The 18,034-nt window shown below is 40.3% G+C and overlaps 1 protein-coding gene across 1 annotated transcript in view; it reads left to right on the forward strand.

The window, feature by feature from the left end:
• The window catches only part of LOC137333636 (A disintegrin and metalloproteinase with thrombospondin motifs 16), a 208,233-nt gene extending 192,941 nt beyond the window's left edge, over positions 1 to 15,292 (forward strand). The window contains exons 19-23 of the mRNA XM_067997884.1: positions 5,101 to 5,305; positions 8,697 to 8,891; positions 10,094 to 10,318; positions 13,431 to 13,578; positions 14,752 to 15,292. Of these exons, the coding sequence (XP_067853985.1) occupies positions 5,101 to 5,305; positions 8,697 to 8,891; positions 10,094 to 10,318; positions 13,431 to 13,578; positions 14,752 to 14,867 (889 nt within the window). The 3' untranslated portion in view covers positions 14,868 to 15,292. The remainder of the gene's footprint in view (positions 1 to 5,100; positions 5,306 to 8,696; positions 8,892 to 10,093; positions 10,319 to 13,430; positions 13,579 to 14,751) is intronic.
• The last annotated feature ends 2,742 nt before the right edge of the window (positions 15,293 to 18,034 follow it).

Genomic DNA, 18,034 nt, shown 5'->3' on the forward strand with positions numbered 1-18,034 from the left:
TTACAGCCTTTAGGTCCTGTGGGACCTTCTGTCTCCAGACTAGGCACAACAGCTTATACAGGCGCTCAGTAAGAGCTCTACATCTAATCTTGTAAATCTCTCTAGGAATGCCACCTGTCGTGATCCTTTGCTATTCTCCATGGATCTCGTGGCAGCCTCTATTTCCCCAATGGTCAGTGGAACGTCCAAGATGTCAACACTGATCTCTTGCAGAATGCGTTCCAACGCTTTCTCAGCAATAGACAACTCAGTGTTGAGCAACTCCTCAAAGTGCTGTACCCATCATTGGTGTATTACCTCTCAATCCAGGTACTATCATATTGTGATGTAAACTATAGACAGCCTTTAATTCTATCATAAATGTCATAACCTAGTCACTAAATCCTTGCCAGAAGAACGTGTAACCTACACTAACCTCAGTCAGCTTCCCCCGTCAGCCAATCTGATTTCACTAAGAACGGCAATGTCCACCCTGTATCTAGCTAGGTCTATGCCTGCCAATGCTATCCTCTCTGGTTGGTCAGCATGCAAATTGTCCAACAAATTACAAACATTCCACGATGCAAATGTTCCTTGGTTTCTGATCTTGACCGTATAATGAGCGAGCTACCAGATGCGGTAATCTGGTCTGCTTAATAGTGGCAGGCAATGTCAAGGGTATCTTTTCTAGCCCCCTCCAGATTCAGGGTGAGCAGTACGATCCTAAAAAGGGTTGCTCAGTCAACCAGAGAATCACCGAATGATGCAGTTGCCTCCAAATCCAGTGCTGAATGACTGTGTTCTAGGTCACCTTCATGCAGGTCTGTGACTACGACTACGATTACAATGCAACATGGTCATTACCACACCTATTGCATCGCCACTCGTCCATCGCTACAGGACTTAGTTCCCACCAACATCTACTGGCACACACTGCACATGAGTGGATTATAGTAACAGTGGTTTAGGCTGAGTCACCACCATACTCTCTTCCCTCATCCTTTAATCCAGTGGTTTACAAGAGTGAAACAACTGGCACAACTAGGGCTGCAAACCATGGCCGCCAACAACATTACTCGAGTGCATTCTATGGCAGTGGACACCACTCCACAGTAGATGCAAAGGTACCTGCCCCACGGCTACCATAAAGAGGTTCGGCTTCTCTGCCAACTATGGGTTATGAGAAACTGCTGCTGTCCAGTGTCCCAGCAAGGTGTATTTTTATAAGGTTACCTTTACTCGCTTTGACATTTTCATCATTGGGTACATGTGGAATTTTATAGAGACAGCTGCGCCACCAACTATCCCACCACACCCTGATAGGAAATGTCACCATTTGGTCTTATTCATCAGCTACAATGCATATCTGCAGGGCGTTCCCCCATCCGTCGTCTGGGGGACTTGCCTGATGGGAGATGTTCATTACCAACAAGACAACATTGTAAATGGTAAGCTTTAAAGAATCATAACTACACAAAGGGCTATTTTTGAGTGATTCAAAAAGGTACTGAAATATTCTGGATATGACAAAACAAGGGTGATCTAACGAACGTGCGCTTCCACTGTCAATTCTCACTCACTACAAACCTCACCAACTGGCAATGCATATTGGGAAATCATGGGTGTGCTGCCCACAATTTTCCATCCAATAATTTTTCATCCTTTAAGGAATGCATTGGTAAGATCAGCCCTAAAATGTATAACATCAGTGGTTCGCTGTAAATTAAGAACAAATTACATTGGAATGTTTAAAAACCTACCTTTTTCGTTTTTGTGATGCTCTAGCATCACCCGACTGGACATCATGTTTAAGTAGCTACTATTGGCTGTGTTTTTGGTAGTTAAATTTTGTGGTTGAAAATGCATTGGGCTGTAAGCTCACAGGTAGAGTGGCTGCTTGGGTGGGGTACTAAAGAGCGACCAACCCACCCTCGAGCTATACCCCAGAAAGGAGTTGATGTCTTCAGGGAGGGAGAAGAGAAAACTGTCAGAAATTTTTATTAGACATATCATCATGACGCATCTGATCATTTGGAAGTGCCTTTATCTAGTCTCAGATATTCTCAAGAAGTGAAGCAATGGCTGGAACGTGACCCTTACCAGAGAATGTCTGTTCCTATTGCAATGCTCCATAAAAGGGAGATTTTCCACTTTCACACGGCTGATCCTTGCCTGGAGTGCTTAGCAGGAAATTTCATATCCCCAGTCTGTGATTTTCCATCCATTAGAATTAATGGTGGAAAATCAGAGGCCGGGGGGTGTGTGTTTCCCAATATGCACTCCAGATGTGCGCCAAGTGCGTCAAGGTAGTAAATATCCTCTTAAGTTCCAGTGCTCAAGTTTTACACAAATTTTTCACACAAAATTTGTTGAACGTCCCTACACCAAAATTTATCGTTTTACAAATCCCACTTCCAGTTGATAACCATATGAAGACAAATGTATGCTTAACAACCAAGAAAGTTCTTTTGACCTGCAATTTAAAATAATTACACAGTTATAATTTTTGTTTTTATTCATCCTATATTGTAGTCATATTGAGGTAATATCATAGAATGGTGAAGTAACCATAGGGATGATTTAAATAAATGGATGGAAAATCAGGGGCTACAGTCCACAGTTTTCTGACTAACGCTCCCTGCAAGCACCCAGATGGGGACACATTGAATTAAGATGAAGTTTTTGCAAAGACGACCAAATATAGGCTTTATGAACCTCTATAATAGCACTTTGAAGTACGCACTGGGACTTATGATTGGCAAATCATGGCCTCATGCAGGTTTTTATGAACTACACCAATGTAAATGATTTTTTGCTGTTGTAGGGTTTTTCTTCGTGTAATACCCTTAAATAACTATCAAGTCAATTCATTTGGTAAACTTAGCAAAATTTTTATTTGTACTTGATTTCAGTTAACAATCAATCATAATACAACCTTGTCTTGGGGAGTGATACTCAAGCCCAACCTTGTCTTGGGGAGTGATACTCAAGCCCAACCTTATCTTGGGGGGTGATACTCAAGCCCAACCTTATCTTGGGGAGTGATCAAGTCCCAGGTGTTGGGAGTGTTGTCTCCTTGGATTTCTTAGTTGTTTCACCAGTGTCTTCTCCTCTTCTGTTCTTCTCTCCTGTTCTGTTGATCAGGGTTCCTTTTTCACAAAGTTCAAACAGGCTTTCACATGTAAATCACGATAGGTATAGATCTTTTTGATTTGTTAACCGTTCTTTGGCCAGCTGCCTGTCCAGTCCTCGTTTAGATCACGTAGAAAACCATGGGGTGTCTGACTCATGGTCCAGACATTGATGTGATTAGAGCCCAAAGCTCATGTCTCTGTCTGTGGTTTACCACTGTAGATATTATTGTATTGGAAAATACAGGTCAGCGTTGAATCAGTAACCACTATTTTAATCGTTCTCCTCTTTTTATATTGTAAACAAGTCCAACATGCTTTTCGAGTAAACCATCATGTCTCTTATCCCGTTAGCCATCCTCCATCTTCATAAAAGACCAAGGTTGCTTCTTTTACATTAATGTAATGTTTTTGTGATATTTCTTCATCAAATCGCCTTGGCTTACAACTCATACTTTTAGAACGTTGGAGGCACATGCAGCACTCAAGTGAGGATGCCCCCACCAAGAGTTTTCATAAAATTCAACTATGTGATATAACATATGGATGATTGCAAGAGATTATTGCTGGCTTGAGTGACTTTGTGCATATTTAGTTAAAATAAGGTTGATGCGTTCAACAAGATAACCCATTAGCCCTGTTTAGAGTGTGGTTCTAATTAATTTGACTCCAACAGCCAGGTTGTGTGACCTTCTGATAGATGTTAGAGCCATTGGATTGGATGAATGCTCCCTACCAACAACAAAAAAGTGTTGAGCTTTGAACCCAAATGGGGTCGATTTTAACCCCAACTGGCAGAGGGCAGGGCAAGTGCGAAACGCACTCACTGGCCGAAGTTTCAGGCCTGGGATATTTTAACTCTCGGTCCTTATTTAAATGCTGCCGGACCACTTCCTGCCTGAAACAGACATGAAGAGGCTGTAGAGCGGCTGCCTGCAGGGAAAGATCAGGCAGCCCTTGGCCACTTGTTGGCTTGCAGGTAAGTGGTGGGGAGGGGGTTTCGGGAAAGTCTCAGGGGCAAAGAATCCGGGGCAAGGGAGACCGCGACTTTCCTTGTGGGGCCCAAAGGACAACTCCTCTTGGCCCCACGAAGGACAGTTTCCCGCTTACCTTGCAGGTCATTTTCTGTCTGCAAACCAGCTGCGGCAGCTTTCCTGCTCAGGCATCAGTTAAAATGCTATCAGTGTCCTATTGATGTTATAGGACCATGATTTGAATAAATTCATGAGGCGGGGGGTTAAGTGGGGGCCTCATTCACCTGTAGAACCTTGCAGGGTAAAATCGGAAATGGCATAAAAGAGTTAAGGTACGAGCGGGTAAGAAACCCACTCGTTTTTAACTGCCCATTCACCTGGTTTCCATCATGTGGTAAGGGTTAAAATTGACTCCCTTGGCTATTGAATAGTTTTTGAAACAGGAATATTGCTTATAAATTCTGACCTAATGGGATTTTCTTCTTATTAACTAACTGTTGCTGCTAAAGCCTGTGCCATGTATTAAACCCACACCTGTACAATACTGTAACAATTTCAAAAGTAGTCCATGTGAGCTGATCTATCTTTCCAAATAGCTGGAAAGCAGAATCTTTTCTTCCATTATATTATTGTAAGATCCATTTGCAATCTCTCTGCAATCTTGCAGGCTTTTGGAATTTTTTTAAAAATCGGCATGAATGCTTCATTTCTTTTTGACAGACAGGTAGAACAGGAAGGTTGATTGAAGATTAAAACTTCAATATATCTTGGATCCAGACTATTGAGGCCGACAAAGGCAAGCTGACTCTAGAGTGTAAATGTAAAGTGAGCCATGCAGATTTAATATAACTTAATTTATTCTGTCTATTGCGCCTCATTCTGTTCAAAAGCAGCATTAGTGTGGGATCAGGTAATGTTAAGAACAGACACGACCTTGCATTCCAGGTTTCTGATAACTGTCAGTTTTAATCCTCCACTTTAATTTGTGCTTGTGAACTGTTTTGATGTTTCTACAGCTGGGCTGTTGGTGACTGGGGAGAATGCAGCCAAACGTGTGGAAGAGGTGAACAGCTCAGACAAGTCCGCTGCGCTCGAAGAGTTGCTTACAATAAGCTAGAAGATGTGCACCATGCGTTGTGCCCATTGCCGGTGCCGATCCGAAAGCAAGCGTGCAATACCCGTAACTGTCCACCTGCTTGGAGCGTCGGAGCTTGGTCTGAGGTACATGTCAAAACTCCTGGAGGGATAACCAGCTAAGCATTATCATGGGTTTTATAAAGAAAACCACTGAATTGTATGCACATTATGGTAATACATCGATAATTTCAGCTTGGCCTACGCTGAGCTGAGTGTTTTAATAGACCTAAGACTCCCTATTCCAACCTAGAACATGACCAATAGCAGATTACAATCAGGTGGGGATTAGAAGCTTTTACCATGTAATTATAGAATTAGACATGGACTGACAATGTACAGCAAATAACCCTAGTGATGTCTGTTAGTTATATGCTTCCTGATGTGCTGATTGGGTTATCTTTTGCATCCCACTGCATCTAAGGCCGTATATTCTATTTATGCCAGGCATTTGGTGCATTAATCCTTTTTCAGTATTCCTGGTCTTGTGGCCCATCAGCTTCAATCCTGGGTTAGAAAATAGATAACAGAATATTACCCACTGAAGTTCAGGCCACACAAGTGGTAAAATCTACTAATATTAAATTAGGAGTGGCCACTGATGAGATGAAAGCAATTATATTGCACGGATGACTCAAATTACTTGATCTTAACTCTCACAGTTTGGCATAGTCTCCTCTGTTGTATAGCTGTTTGTAATTGCCTTGTAAGCCTCTATTACTGCACAAATCAGTTACTTTCGCATAGATAACCTCCAAAATAGTTTATAAAAGCAAAAAAGCAATCACCAGTTTACCATTTGTTTGTGCTGATCATACACAATTCCTGTTTATGAAACAAATGAATGTTGCTTGAGTTCTTCTGATACAGCCTTTTGTTTGCCTTATTTTCAATTGGAAACAGCATATTTTAATTTGAAACATTTGGATGTATGAACTAAAATATTAAATTGTAATTCTTTTACAATCAAATCTATATATAGTGCAGTAGTTGATTTAGTTAACTAATGTGGACATAATTAAGGCTGATATATTCTCTACTATAAGCTAATGTAGGGTATGTAAATATGTTTTTCTAACATTTTTCAATTTCAAGCCAAGACTTACAAAATAATTGCTCTTTGACAAATATTCAGCATTTAAGAATGCATTTTAGAAGTTAGTGCTCCTGCCGTGGAGCCTTGCTCAACGGGAGGGCGTATCAGACGATCGGGTGCAGAGATCAGCAAGCCCAATTTGTGGTCCTCCCAACTTTTAATGACTGATAAAATCGGGAGGGTGGCAAATCGGGTGTGCTGACCTCTAGTGGCTAAATGTCTGATCTTTCTCCCCTGTCAAGCGAGGCTTCATTCCAGGAGCACGAGCTTACCCCTTCCTTTCTTTTTTAAAAAAAATCATGACTATTAAGTATTCTAAAAAGGAGGAGTTTGAAATTCTTCTGTGAAATACAACCGTTTAGCATGTTATCTGAAATTCCCATTTCTGTTGTTTTATCGATGGCTATGATCGTTTTAAAATAAATGGTTAACATACAGATAGAGGAATTTCAGATAAATATGTTAAGTTTTCTACCCTGATATTCCACAATGTAATTTCAAGGTCTTTCTGGGGATCAAACTAAGAATAATTCTACTACGGCTCACTGCTTCAGCAATATACAGGGTTTTTAAAGGCCTCCAGAGTGCTCTGATACCATTCAGCTAAAGCACAAAAAATAGATTCCAGATCATGTTAAATGTTTTAATTTCACCCCCCCCCCCTCCTTATTTCTTCCTATTTCTCCCTTCCTCTCCTGAAGGTGCTCACTTATACTAGGGTACAGATCCACAAGTGACAGCATCTCTCCCATACTTTGCCCAACTGGCTTTTCTTCATGTATGCACCTGGACAGTTGCCAGGCTCCTCAGCCATGGGGAGTATTACAGTCAGGTCCAACCCTGCTATGAGCCGACATCCACAGGGATCAATGGATAGCAATCAGGACTGGGAAGCCCTAAGTTTTTCCCTCCCTCCAGGGCACTAAAACCAATTGCAGTGCACCAGCTGCCACCGCATCTGAGACATAAACCAAGGATCATATCTGGGTTTCAGTATCACTTCAGGGGTTTATCCATCAGAGAAACAGATTTCCTTTTTTAAAAAATCATATGTTGCATCAATTAATACCAATAAAACACTATTAATTGGAGGCTCAAGTCCAGACTCAACAATCGGCGCTGATGTTTTTTTTAAAGCTATTAGTTCTAGAAGTGCACAAACTTCTGTTTTCCCACACCATAGAAAAATTCTTTAGGCCAGGATAACTCTGTATACTAAAAAGGATAGAAAAATTCTTTAGGCCAGGATAACTCTGTATACTAAAAAGGATAGAAAATTTTCCTGAAGGAAAATATGATGATGTGATACAGGCGCTGCATTCTGGAGACTGACACCCATAATCTGGGTGTGTATTTTCACAATTAGATATGACAGTCTAACAATAAATAACTAGGGGGTAATTTTAACTATTGGCTATAGTGTAAAATGGGTGATATCAGATCGGCCGCCCATTATACATCTCTCCCAATTTTCCATTACGTTGAATGGAAAGGAAAATCAGGAGAGATGTATAACGGCAGCCGATCCAATATCACCTATTTTACACTATCGCCAAAAGCTAAAGTTACTCCCCTGAGGTATAGTGTGGAGGGGATAACCTACCAGTACAAAGTTCTCCCATTTGATTTAACATCACCACCCACAGTTTTTATAAAATGCTTGGCAATAATTTGAGCCATTCTTTGAGTACAGCCTCTACACATATCTGAACAAATAACTTGCCTAAACTCCTCTCATGACACTGCATAGATGGCAATTCAGCAGGTACTGATTTTACTAGGGAGGCTAGTCTTATAAGGAGCAAGTAAGCCAGAGATCACATTAAGTATATATTATGACACTGTGATACTAAGTCATTGGGTTGGATTTTTTTTTAATTTACTTCTGTTATGGGCACTGAGTTTATGATTAGGTAACACTCAGTTTAAAGTTTGAACTAGATTGCATTCAATGTTCAGAACACAAGGATCATTTCTACAACAATTAGGTTCATGCTCCAGGTAGTGTCTATTTACCTGTCTGATGCATGTGTTGTTTCTCATTGCCACAAAACAGCAACCAGGGTTTGCAGTAAATGTTTAAAACTAAACTAAAGCAAATCCTTGAGTATAAAATTGACTTTAAAAAAGTAGATTCTATGGATGTGCCAGGAGCGCAGATTCATAAAACCTACCTATACATCTCATACCAACTAAAATTCACATTGAAGAATAGTAGTCTTTACACTGAACATGACTGAATTAACTGCAAACTATTTATAACAAATAAGAGTAGTCAAGCTGACAATACAATCTAGGTTGATTGGAAACAGAATTTAAGTCAGAATGGTCTGATTTTTAAGATGATATAGCCAGTAATTGTACATTTTTGCTTCTCTCTAGTGTTCCCGAACATGTGGAAAAGGATGGAGGAAGAGGACCGTTGTTTGCAAGAGTACGAATCCTACTCCAAGGACTCAGATTCTGCATGGTAGTGCTTGCAAGGCAGAACCAAAACCCAAAACCCAGGAAACCTGCCTCCTGAAACGCTGTCATAAACATCGCAAAATGCAATGGTTCATATCTACATGGACTGAGGTACAGTAACCAGTTTATTTTATAAAGACACCAGTACTTTATTGATCAGTTAATAATGGAGAATAATGGATAACCATCAATAATAAACCGCAAAGAGTGGAGCATGAAAGGTCTCCAACCAACTGAATCTCAAGATGAAGTTATAATTGTGTGAGGCCTCGCACTGCCAGAAAGGCCTCACATACAGACAGAGCATATTAAAAAATCAAGGACAGCAGCCATAATTTTTCAATCTGTGCTGGCTGCATGCAAGGCCCTGATGACGATTCAGGGCCTCGAAAACTTTTGATGGTGGTGGAAAATGAGCAGTGGCGGATCAGCCGCCCGTTAACCACTTGCCCAACTTTCCATTGAAGTCAATGGCAAGGAAAAGAGGACAGGATGTAAAACCAGTGGCACTGCCGAATGCTAAAATCAGCATAGTCTTAATTGCACATGTCCCTTCTCATTCATTGACAACTCTGTTCAATCGTATTCCCACAAATAGAGAATAACATTTTTAAAAAATACCACATAATGAATACCTGCCGAACAACAAATCAGTGAAGAAACTACAAGATAAAAGCTCCAAAATAGGGGTTGGAAAATTAGACGCCCAGCAAATCAAGTGCACTGACATCCGTGCCCAGTTCTCCAACCTATGCTCCTATTTTGGGGCGTAAAAAAAAGCAGAAATGCTGGAAATAAGCAAAAAAAATCTTTACGATCTGCACTCCTGGAACGGAATTTCCCCCTCCAGAAGCCCACATTGGAAATTCAAGAACACACTCCGTGATTTTCTGTCCATTTGGATATGCACGCCCAGTGGCGAAAACTCTGCACTGGAGCATGAATTCCTAAAGCTACCCCTAGAGAGTTGTGATAAAGGATCCACAGCCAAATCATTAACCTATCTTTTTTCCTTTACAGAAGCTGATAGACATGCTCTGTATTTCCAGCATTTTCTACTTTTATTGTTAAGGAAATTATAAGGGTAAAATACAACTTCGGGAGTACAAAATGGTCAGTAGTCGATGGAAAGGAAATCAGGCGCAGTGTATAATGCCCAACCGTTCTGCTACAGCTCGTTTTGCGCCCCCACCGAAATTGAATTTTGCCCCCTATGACTGCATGATTCAATCGCTGATTCATAAATTCATCCGACCTCAAAGTTGCAATGATAATATTCTTCTGTTTTTTTTTCTTCTTTGTATGTTTTCCAGTGTTCTGTAAGTTGTGGTAAAGGGATTCAGAAGAGGCACTTAAAGTGTGCAGATAAAGACGCTTCTGGAAAATACAAAGAATTTGCTTACAAAAGGTGTAATCACTTGCCAAGACCGAACCTGGAGCTGGAGAGAGCATGTGTTCTAAGTGTGTGCCCAAAACCACCAAATGAGAGAGTCTTCAGCAATGCACTAGCAAGCTGGTATGCCTCACCATGGTCTCAGGTAGGGGATTCATGTTCAGTACTCCTATAACATAGGTGTTTAATATTTTTTTAAGAATAAGGCGGAAGGATAGTCGCTTCAGCCATTGGTTTTTAATTGGATTTTATTTATTATGCAGTGATAGTCAACTAAAATCCAAATTTAAAGGGAGAATCTTACCAGCAATAATTTTTTTAATGTTCAGGCACATATAATTAGGATGAACTTTACAGTTACAATTATACTGTACCGAGTGATCTCAGGTCAATAGATATAATATCCATTCTCAGCTGGCAGAACCTTGCTTATGCTGTCTGGCTGTAATTGGGACTGTCAGATTCAGGGGAGAGCTCTGCTCCTGAATTTGGAAGGCCTACTTTCTCAATACATTTAAATAAGCTCTGGGTACATTTACAAATTGTCCAGGAGGACCAATGGAGCACTTTGTAATCCCAGTTATGACTGCACTGGAGTGATACTCCACACAGTGTCAAACCCAAGCACTGTGAGATTACTTCTTCCAGGGGCCTTGCATTGCTCCCCTACAAAGACAGGTAGGGACCTAATTCTGGAGTTGTACTGCAACCACTGTGCCGCAACACTAAAGCTGCAATATATAAATGCACCCCGGAACTTTCCATGGTTTCTTACCAGAGTCTTTAGGGTTCACATTATTTCAGGGGTTTAAATGATGAGTGGTCAGCACTAATTTCATCAGGAAAAGTAGTTTAAAGAAGTTACTGAGCTTGACAATGTGATTGACCTGAACTTAATGTTAGTATATACAATCAATAGCCCAAGAGAGTTCAGTGATCTTGCCATCTACTAACTGACAAATTAAGATCTAGATAGGCTTTGTCCAAATGAGCACTCCCAATGTAGAGCATTGTATCATGGGTGTGCAATTTGGGAAATCTCAGGCTTTCTTCCCACGATTTTTAGTCCATAATGGAACATTATAGGGGGCACACCTATGATTTCCCGACAGAGATCCCGACAAGCAAGATTGCGTGCCCAGACTGTGAATTTGGAAAATTAATCTTGTACAGTCCACCCTGTTGTGGACTCTATCCCATGGATTTAATATGCCTGGATCCCCAAAGGCAGTTAATCAGAACTCCAGAATTATTCATCCATTTCTATAGCTCCACTATTCAATCCTGGCTTGCTGCCCTATACAAACAATACCCCTAACTCCTCAACCCCAACAGCACGGAAACCATTGTGTCCCATGAGATATTTGATAATCCCAGTCTATATTTAACCCTATAACCTCCAATCCTATTCACAACCAGATAGCCATCAAATGCATTTTTGAAGAATTTATTTGATACAGCATCAACTGTTAATTTGTAGGATTGCGTGTTTCATAATTGCACTACTCTATGGCAAAAAGTAATTACTCTAATCTCAAATCTCATTTGAGATTTGTTAATTTTAAACTTGTGCTCCCCGGAACTTTGTTCACAATCTAAGTGAAATAGCCAGCTTACAACATCATCGAGGCGTCTCAGAACCTTAAAGACCTGGATCGTATATTCCTTTCTCCAATGAAAATAGTTTCAGTTCTGAAAGTCTTCCCTTATAATTTAGAACGCTAAGTCCCACAATTATCCTTTTCACCTTTCTCTCTCCAATCCCCCAGAATGCATCCATGCCCTTCAGGAATGATCAATCTATCCTTAAAATGTTATTAGATTGTTATGCATTCTGCTGTTGTGTTTGGCAGTTTGAATTGTTTCAGCTGTCCTATTTACAGGAGCCCAATAAAAGTACTGTTTGATATCAAAATTGGTGCAAGAAAAGCCTTTTTTAAAGTTGGAAGTGCTAAGACTTCACTTTCCTGCCCCAATTAACAGTGGTGGCAGCAAAAGAACATTACTGACTGCCCCATACTGCCATCAGCATATTGAAGGAGGAGGGCTCCGAAATAATTTGAACTAAAACCAAGTTGGTTAACTGAGTCCAGTAGTTAGCCAGTTCTAATCTTAGTCACTGTGACAAATCACAGATTTATTTCTCTCTGGCTATTATCACCCAGCCCTTGTTTAGTTGAGATAGGATGGATTTACAGCAGCTATAATTAATTTCCAAATATCTAGGTGTCCACTGTTCAGTAGCACTGATGTGTACATTTTATGATTTAGCACTCCCAGCGCATAGCCTCACACAGTGGAAGGGCATATCAGGAGTTTTGGGCACAGCGGTCTCCACACTCAATTCATGTTCTGCACAATTTCTGCCCGTTAACGGATAGAAATCATAAAATGTACGCCTAAGCATAACGAGGGCCAATTTATTTCAGTTTGCCTCACCAGAAATTATGTAAAATTACCTGTGCTTTTGTCTGATCTTAACATAATTTACTTCCAAATTTTATTAACCATCTTTTAAGATATACCATGATGAAAATGCATGCTGGGAATTGTGGTCTGATTGCAAAGCTAATCTCTGGAGGCCCAGAATCAGACGACAACGTCCATTATGAACAGTAGGGCTTCCTGCCAGGCAGAACCTGGACAGGTGGAATAACTTCCTATTTCATCAGTACTAACGACAGGACATGAGAATGGCCTCACTATTGAATCACTAAGCAGATTACTCCAGTTTATTTTCTGTATGTTGACGTTACTCCAGAACAGTAGGTTTTAGTGGGGACAGGTGGATTCTATTTTGGCCAATAACGGTCAGAAGTTTCATCACTTTGGGATGCTGTATTCAGAAGTGAGGCCAGTTAACATGTTTATGTAACAGAAATTCATGTGCATCCTCTAACCAGAATAAGTTGTTTGGAGCCTCACTAACTTCCCCTTCCCCGCATTGAATTCATTAAAAAGATTATACTTCACATTGATAAAATATTTTGTATAAAGTTATAATCTCTCTCATGAGTAATTTTAATTTGGTGACAATTGCTAGGAATAGTTGATTAAAGATCAATTCTGTTTTCAATTACACATTTTCATTGTCTGAGTTTATTTGTTGTTTTCTCCAAAGAGCAGATTGCCTTTGGCAGTAGGTTTTTGATGGAGTATTTGGAATACACAGCTGAATAACAACCACTTTTCAGGCCAAATGACAGAAAGCATGTAGTTCAGGGACTGATTTTTCCTTTTAACATTTTGCTTTCTAGTGTTCTGTTACCTGTGGGGGAGGGGTACGAGCCCGTGCAGTGCAGTGTCTTGCATACGGCAGGCCCACCTCAGGGTGCCTTCTGCATCAAAAACCTGTCGCTACAGAAGCTTGCAACACCAATTTCTGTCCTGTACCTGAAAAGAAAGGTGAGAACTCAAATAATGTTTTATACTAATAAACATTCTAAGAAGAATTCTGGAAATTAAGATACAATTTTATCTTTTTTTATCTTTTAAAAACACATAATTATAGCCACCTATCACTATGCCTCTCGGATATATAGACCAGAATGATTGGCTATGTGATTTTATATTTCCATGAGGTGGCTGACCACATAACTTATACTGAGTTATGGCAAAATCCTGAGTGCACATATTTATTTGTGAGAGTCAATCATACATTAGTCTATTTATACAAGAGAACCTGACACTTATGTCACACTGATGTGCATTGTATAGAAAATGTGAGGTCTCAGAAAGCCAGTAGCTACATTGCCGGAGTGAATAACTCCAGAGGAAGGGATCGACCCCAGTTTGACGCTCTGATCTAGAAATTCGATGATGCTGCGCCCGTTTTATAAGCGTAATAAATTGTCCAAACAGGCGTTGTCCCTTTGCATATGCAAATAGGGCACCTAATGCCTGTTTGGGGCCACCTTTGTAAACTTGGGCTGCCTTAAACGCAAGGCTGGCTGCGTTCAGGAAAATGTGATCTACGTATGACCTAACCGCTGCAGGCTGCCACCAAAACAGGAAGTGTTTAAAATATAATTACCTGAATGTGGATCCAGGAGGTGCAGGAGTGCGCCTCTCACCTCCACATTAAAACCACAGGGCACTACCTGCCTCTGCACGCTCCTCCTCCCGGTTGCTTCCTCCCTGCCTCCCCCCCCCCCCCCCCCCCCCAACTCCTCCCCCAACCCTGCCCAATCACTGTCTCCCCTCTCCTCCCAGTTGCTGCTAGGCCTTTTTTTGAAGGGAGGGAAGTTGAGAGAGAGATCTGTGATGTGCACTGTTCTTCTCCTCTGACAGAGCAGAATACCATGATTGTATGTTTGGGGAGGAGAATGAGGGGGAATATAATGGGACGTGGGGTGTATAACAGGCACCTGATACGATACTGCCAGTTTTATGCTCCCTGAAAGGTACCCCCAATGTGTTTTATTTTTCCTACAAATGAGGTGTGCTGCGAGGTGAGATGGAAGAGTTTAATATCTGTTCAAGGATGTAACCTTTATAAATGTAACTATGCGTAAATAATGGAATATTCTCTTTTCTTCCCCTCTCCCGACTCTTCTCTCCCACATGCACACACCAAAGATGTATTCTGCAAGGACTATTTCAACTGGTGTTACCTGGTGCCCCAGCATGGTGTTTGCAGTCACAAGTTCTACGGCCAGCAGTGTTGCAAATCATGCTCCAAGTCAAATATATAGAAGAACCTATCAATGAACAAACTACATTAATTTTGATATGAGGAAGCTGCACATTGTAATTTGGGTCGCATCTGACGACTGAAGAGGTAAAAACTATTAAGGTTCTGACTTGTACATGAAACCTGGCAGCATTCCACTCATCAATCAATGTGGTAAAAGGGAGCTTTTCTTATATATTACCACCAGCAGATCAGCAAAACCTTTGCAGCACTGCCCATATTGGAATCCTTAGATTCCCAGGCAACAATGAGCAATGTCTAACTGTACAACACCAAGTACTTAAGTGAAAGATTGAAAAATATCACCATCTAAAACCTATTCAAAGGAAGAGTCATGTCATTGACCTACAAAATGTGGCTATGTGAAATGAACTGAGCAAAGACTTTGAAAACCAGAAGGCATTTAAAATACTGTGTAAACGAAGGTGGGGAAACGGGAGGGGGGAGGGAATGGAAGCTGAAATGAATTTTCCCAGCGTATTTATTTTACCTCATTTAGATTAATTGATTACCATTAAAGAAAACGCACTGTGCTATACTAAAACTACTGCAGCTATTATGCCATTGTAGTGAGCCCTTTGACCCACCGGTTTCAAGAAATTTTAGTCTTTAAATGATTCAATGGTGCTATTTTTTTAAAAAGACTCCAGTAAGAGCATGTAACTGTTAATTATTAAATTATGCTCTCAAAACACATATTCAAGACTGCAGACGCAGATACAAATGGACTATTTTGAGAGAGGAGATAATAATTGCTTCAGTACATGGCAGGAATTTGAAGGTGCTTTATTTATTTATCAAACTGATAGGCCTTTTTAGAACTGGTGGCCATCTTTACTGAAAATGAAGTTCCACTCCGTGCACTACAGCTAATTGTGTGCCATAATTGCTAGAGATACAGAGACAAACGTGTCATTTTTTAAAGTATCATTCATTATAATTCTTTCACTTTATTATTGTTGAGCTTCATGGTACCACTAAATTAACAATGGTGCTTTCAAGTGCAACCTTAGTAGAATTTTTTTTAAAGAAAAAGTTCTAATTTATTTACAATTATCTTGCAAATTTGTTGAAATTTTTGCCTTTTGCAAAAAAAAAGCAATGCACAGTTTAAAATAATCAGAATTGTTGAAGTACTATGGTTGCTTTAAACTTTATGCAATTCTGTGCAGTAATACTGTAAAAGATTTTCACCCAGCTGTGAGAAAAATATTTATGTTTTTATGGAGTTTTGTAATAAAATTTCATTGGAAATATTGTAGTTTCAGTCCTTTGTGTTTATTTTATATCTCTAAGCTTATAAATTATGTCCCAAAATACAAAGTGATTTCGATTTTCTTTGCAAAATTTTCATTACTTGAGAAAGACAATATTTGACACAATTTCATTAATTCAGCTCAGAGATACCATAGCAACGGACTTTTTGAGAAGTGGAAAAGCTGCTCTAGGTCTACAGAGATTAGCAGGGTAAGTAAAGGGTTACTCTGATTTATGAAGTATCCAAGTGGTTCGGGTGGAAAAGGTTCTTTCCTCAGCACAGATCCCACTTCTTGAGGAGCTCAAATGGATTGATCGGAATGCCAGATAAGTGCAGTGTCGCACTTTCACATGCAAACACAATAGTCAACACAACGATTACATTTTTAAAGTTAGTGTACAGAAATATCCAGCTGCGCAAAAACGTTATACCACACGTGATAAAGTACTTCATGACCATGTCGCAGTTGAGAACAGATGGGACTGAGAAATAACGGGGTTGAAATTGCTCGGAGCGGCAAACCAACAGTGCTCGCCGCTCCATAGATTTATACTAACCCACCAATTTACCGCTGTCTTCTTTTTGGGCACTTCCTCTAATAGGAAGCAGGGAAGAGCCCAGCGTCAGTTCACGTGAAGCTAGGACCCATGGGAGAAGCGAGAGGGCCAGTCTCTCCCCTCGACCAATCAGATTGCAGCATTTTTGACCCGCTGAGTAACTCTCTGCGGGCTTGGAAACCAGGAAGTGAAAGGTACAACATTAAAATCAATGAAAAAGCAGTTACAGACAGCGAAAAAAGAGAGGATAAGAAATAATTGAATTAAATAAAAGAGACAGAAGGAAAAAGATTTTTTAAAATGTTTAACTTTAAAAAAAAAATTTTTAATGACCAAAAACTATTAAAATAAGGAGAAATGAGACTCCACATTTTTAAAAGTTAATTTTTAGTTGTTTGGTAATCATTGAGACTTACCGCGCTGTTAAAACTTAGTTTAGACCTGGTATTTTTAAGCGTACCTGTTTTGTGGAGTAATTAGTTGCTTTCCAGCTGGGCAGATAAGCAAGTTGGCGCTTTTTCAATGATTTCATTAATTGCAATGTGCGATGGCTCTTTAATTCGAAACTGTCATATCACCTGTGAACCACTAGGAGCAAGTTCCGGATTTCCACGTTTCACTGCGCATGTGTGAATGCCGGATCTTACTCCTTCATTTCGTCACTAACAACAGAGAGCGCTGTTGAGCTCACCGTTATTTTGCAAGCAATTTCTGCCCCAACATATTTTGTAGTGACAATACTGTGATCACTCAGTAATCTGTGCATCAATATACTTCATATTTAAACTAAATCTGACTTTAATTATTTTAATTACATACCTAATGTGTGAAATAAGTAGAACACATGATGAAGAGCTAAAGGATTTGAGCCTAAAATTTCCATGCTGTGAGTTGCACCACTTTTGCGCCAATGGAAAAAGATTTGTGCCCACTGGTGGTCTGAAGAGTTTATACAAGAGTTTCCTGGGTCAGCTCATTTGCATATCCATTGGAGGAGTCATTGACAGAAACCTCATGTAAAACGGATGTAAGAGCCCTCTCAACTAACTTCACTGCATGTCTCATGAATCTTTATCACTTTTCATGAATGTCTACTACAGGAGCAGCTGACACAGGCAGCCAAAGAAGGGACCAGCGCATTGCACAAGGCCAGAGAAGAAGGTACCATAATTTCACAGACTCTGATCTGCAAGCCCTCCTTGAGGTAACTGACATCAGGAAATGCAGTCTGCTGGGTATCCATGGCAGCACACCTGCCAGAAATGACATTCCTGTCAGCTTGAGGGAGGTGCCACTGCCATTGAGTGCCAACTCTCACCCGCAGGACTGCAGACCAGTGCTGCAAGAAGTTGA

The sequence above is a fragment of the Heptranchias perlo genome, chromosome 2 (genome assembly GCF_035084215.1).
Source record: "Heptranchias perlo isolate sHepPer1 chromosome 2, sHepPer1.hap1, whole genome shotgun sequence".
NCBI lineage: Eukaryota > Metazoa > Chordata > Chondrichthyes > Hexanchiformes > Hexanchidae > Heptranchias > Heptranchias perlo.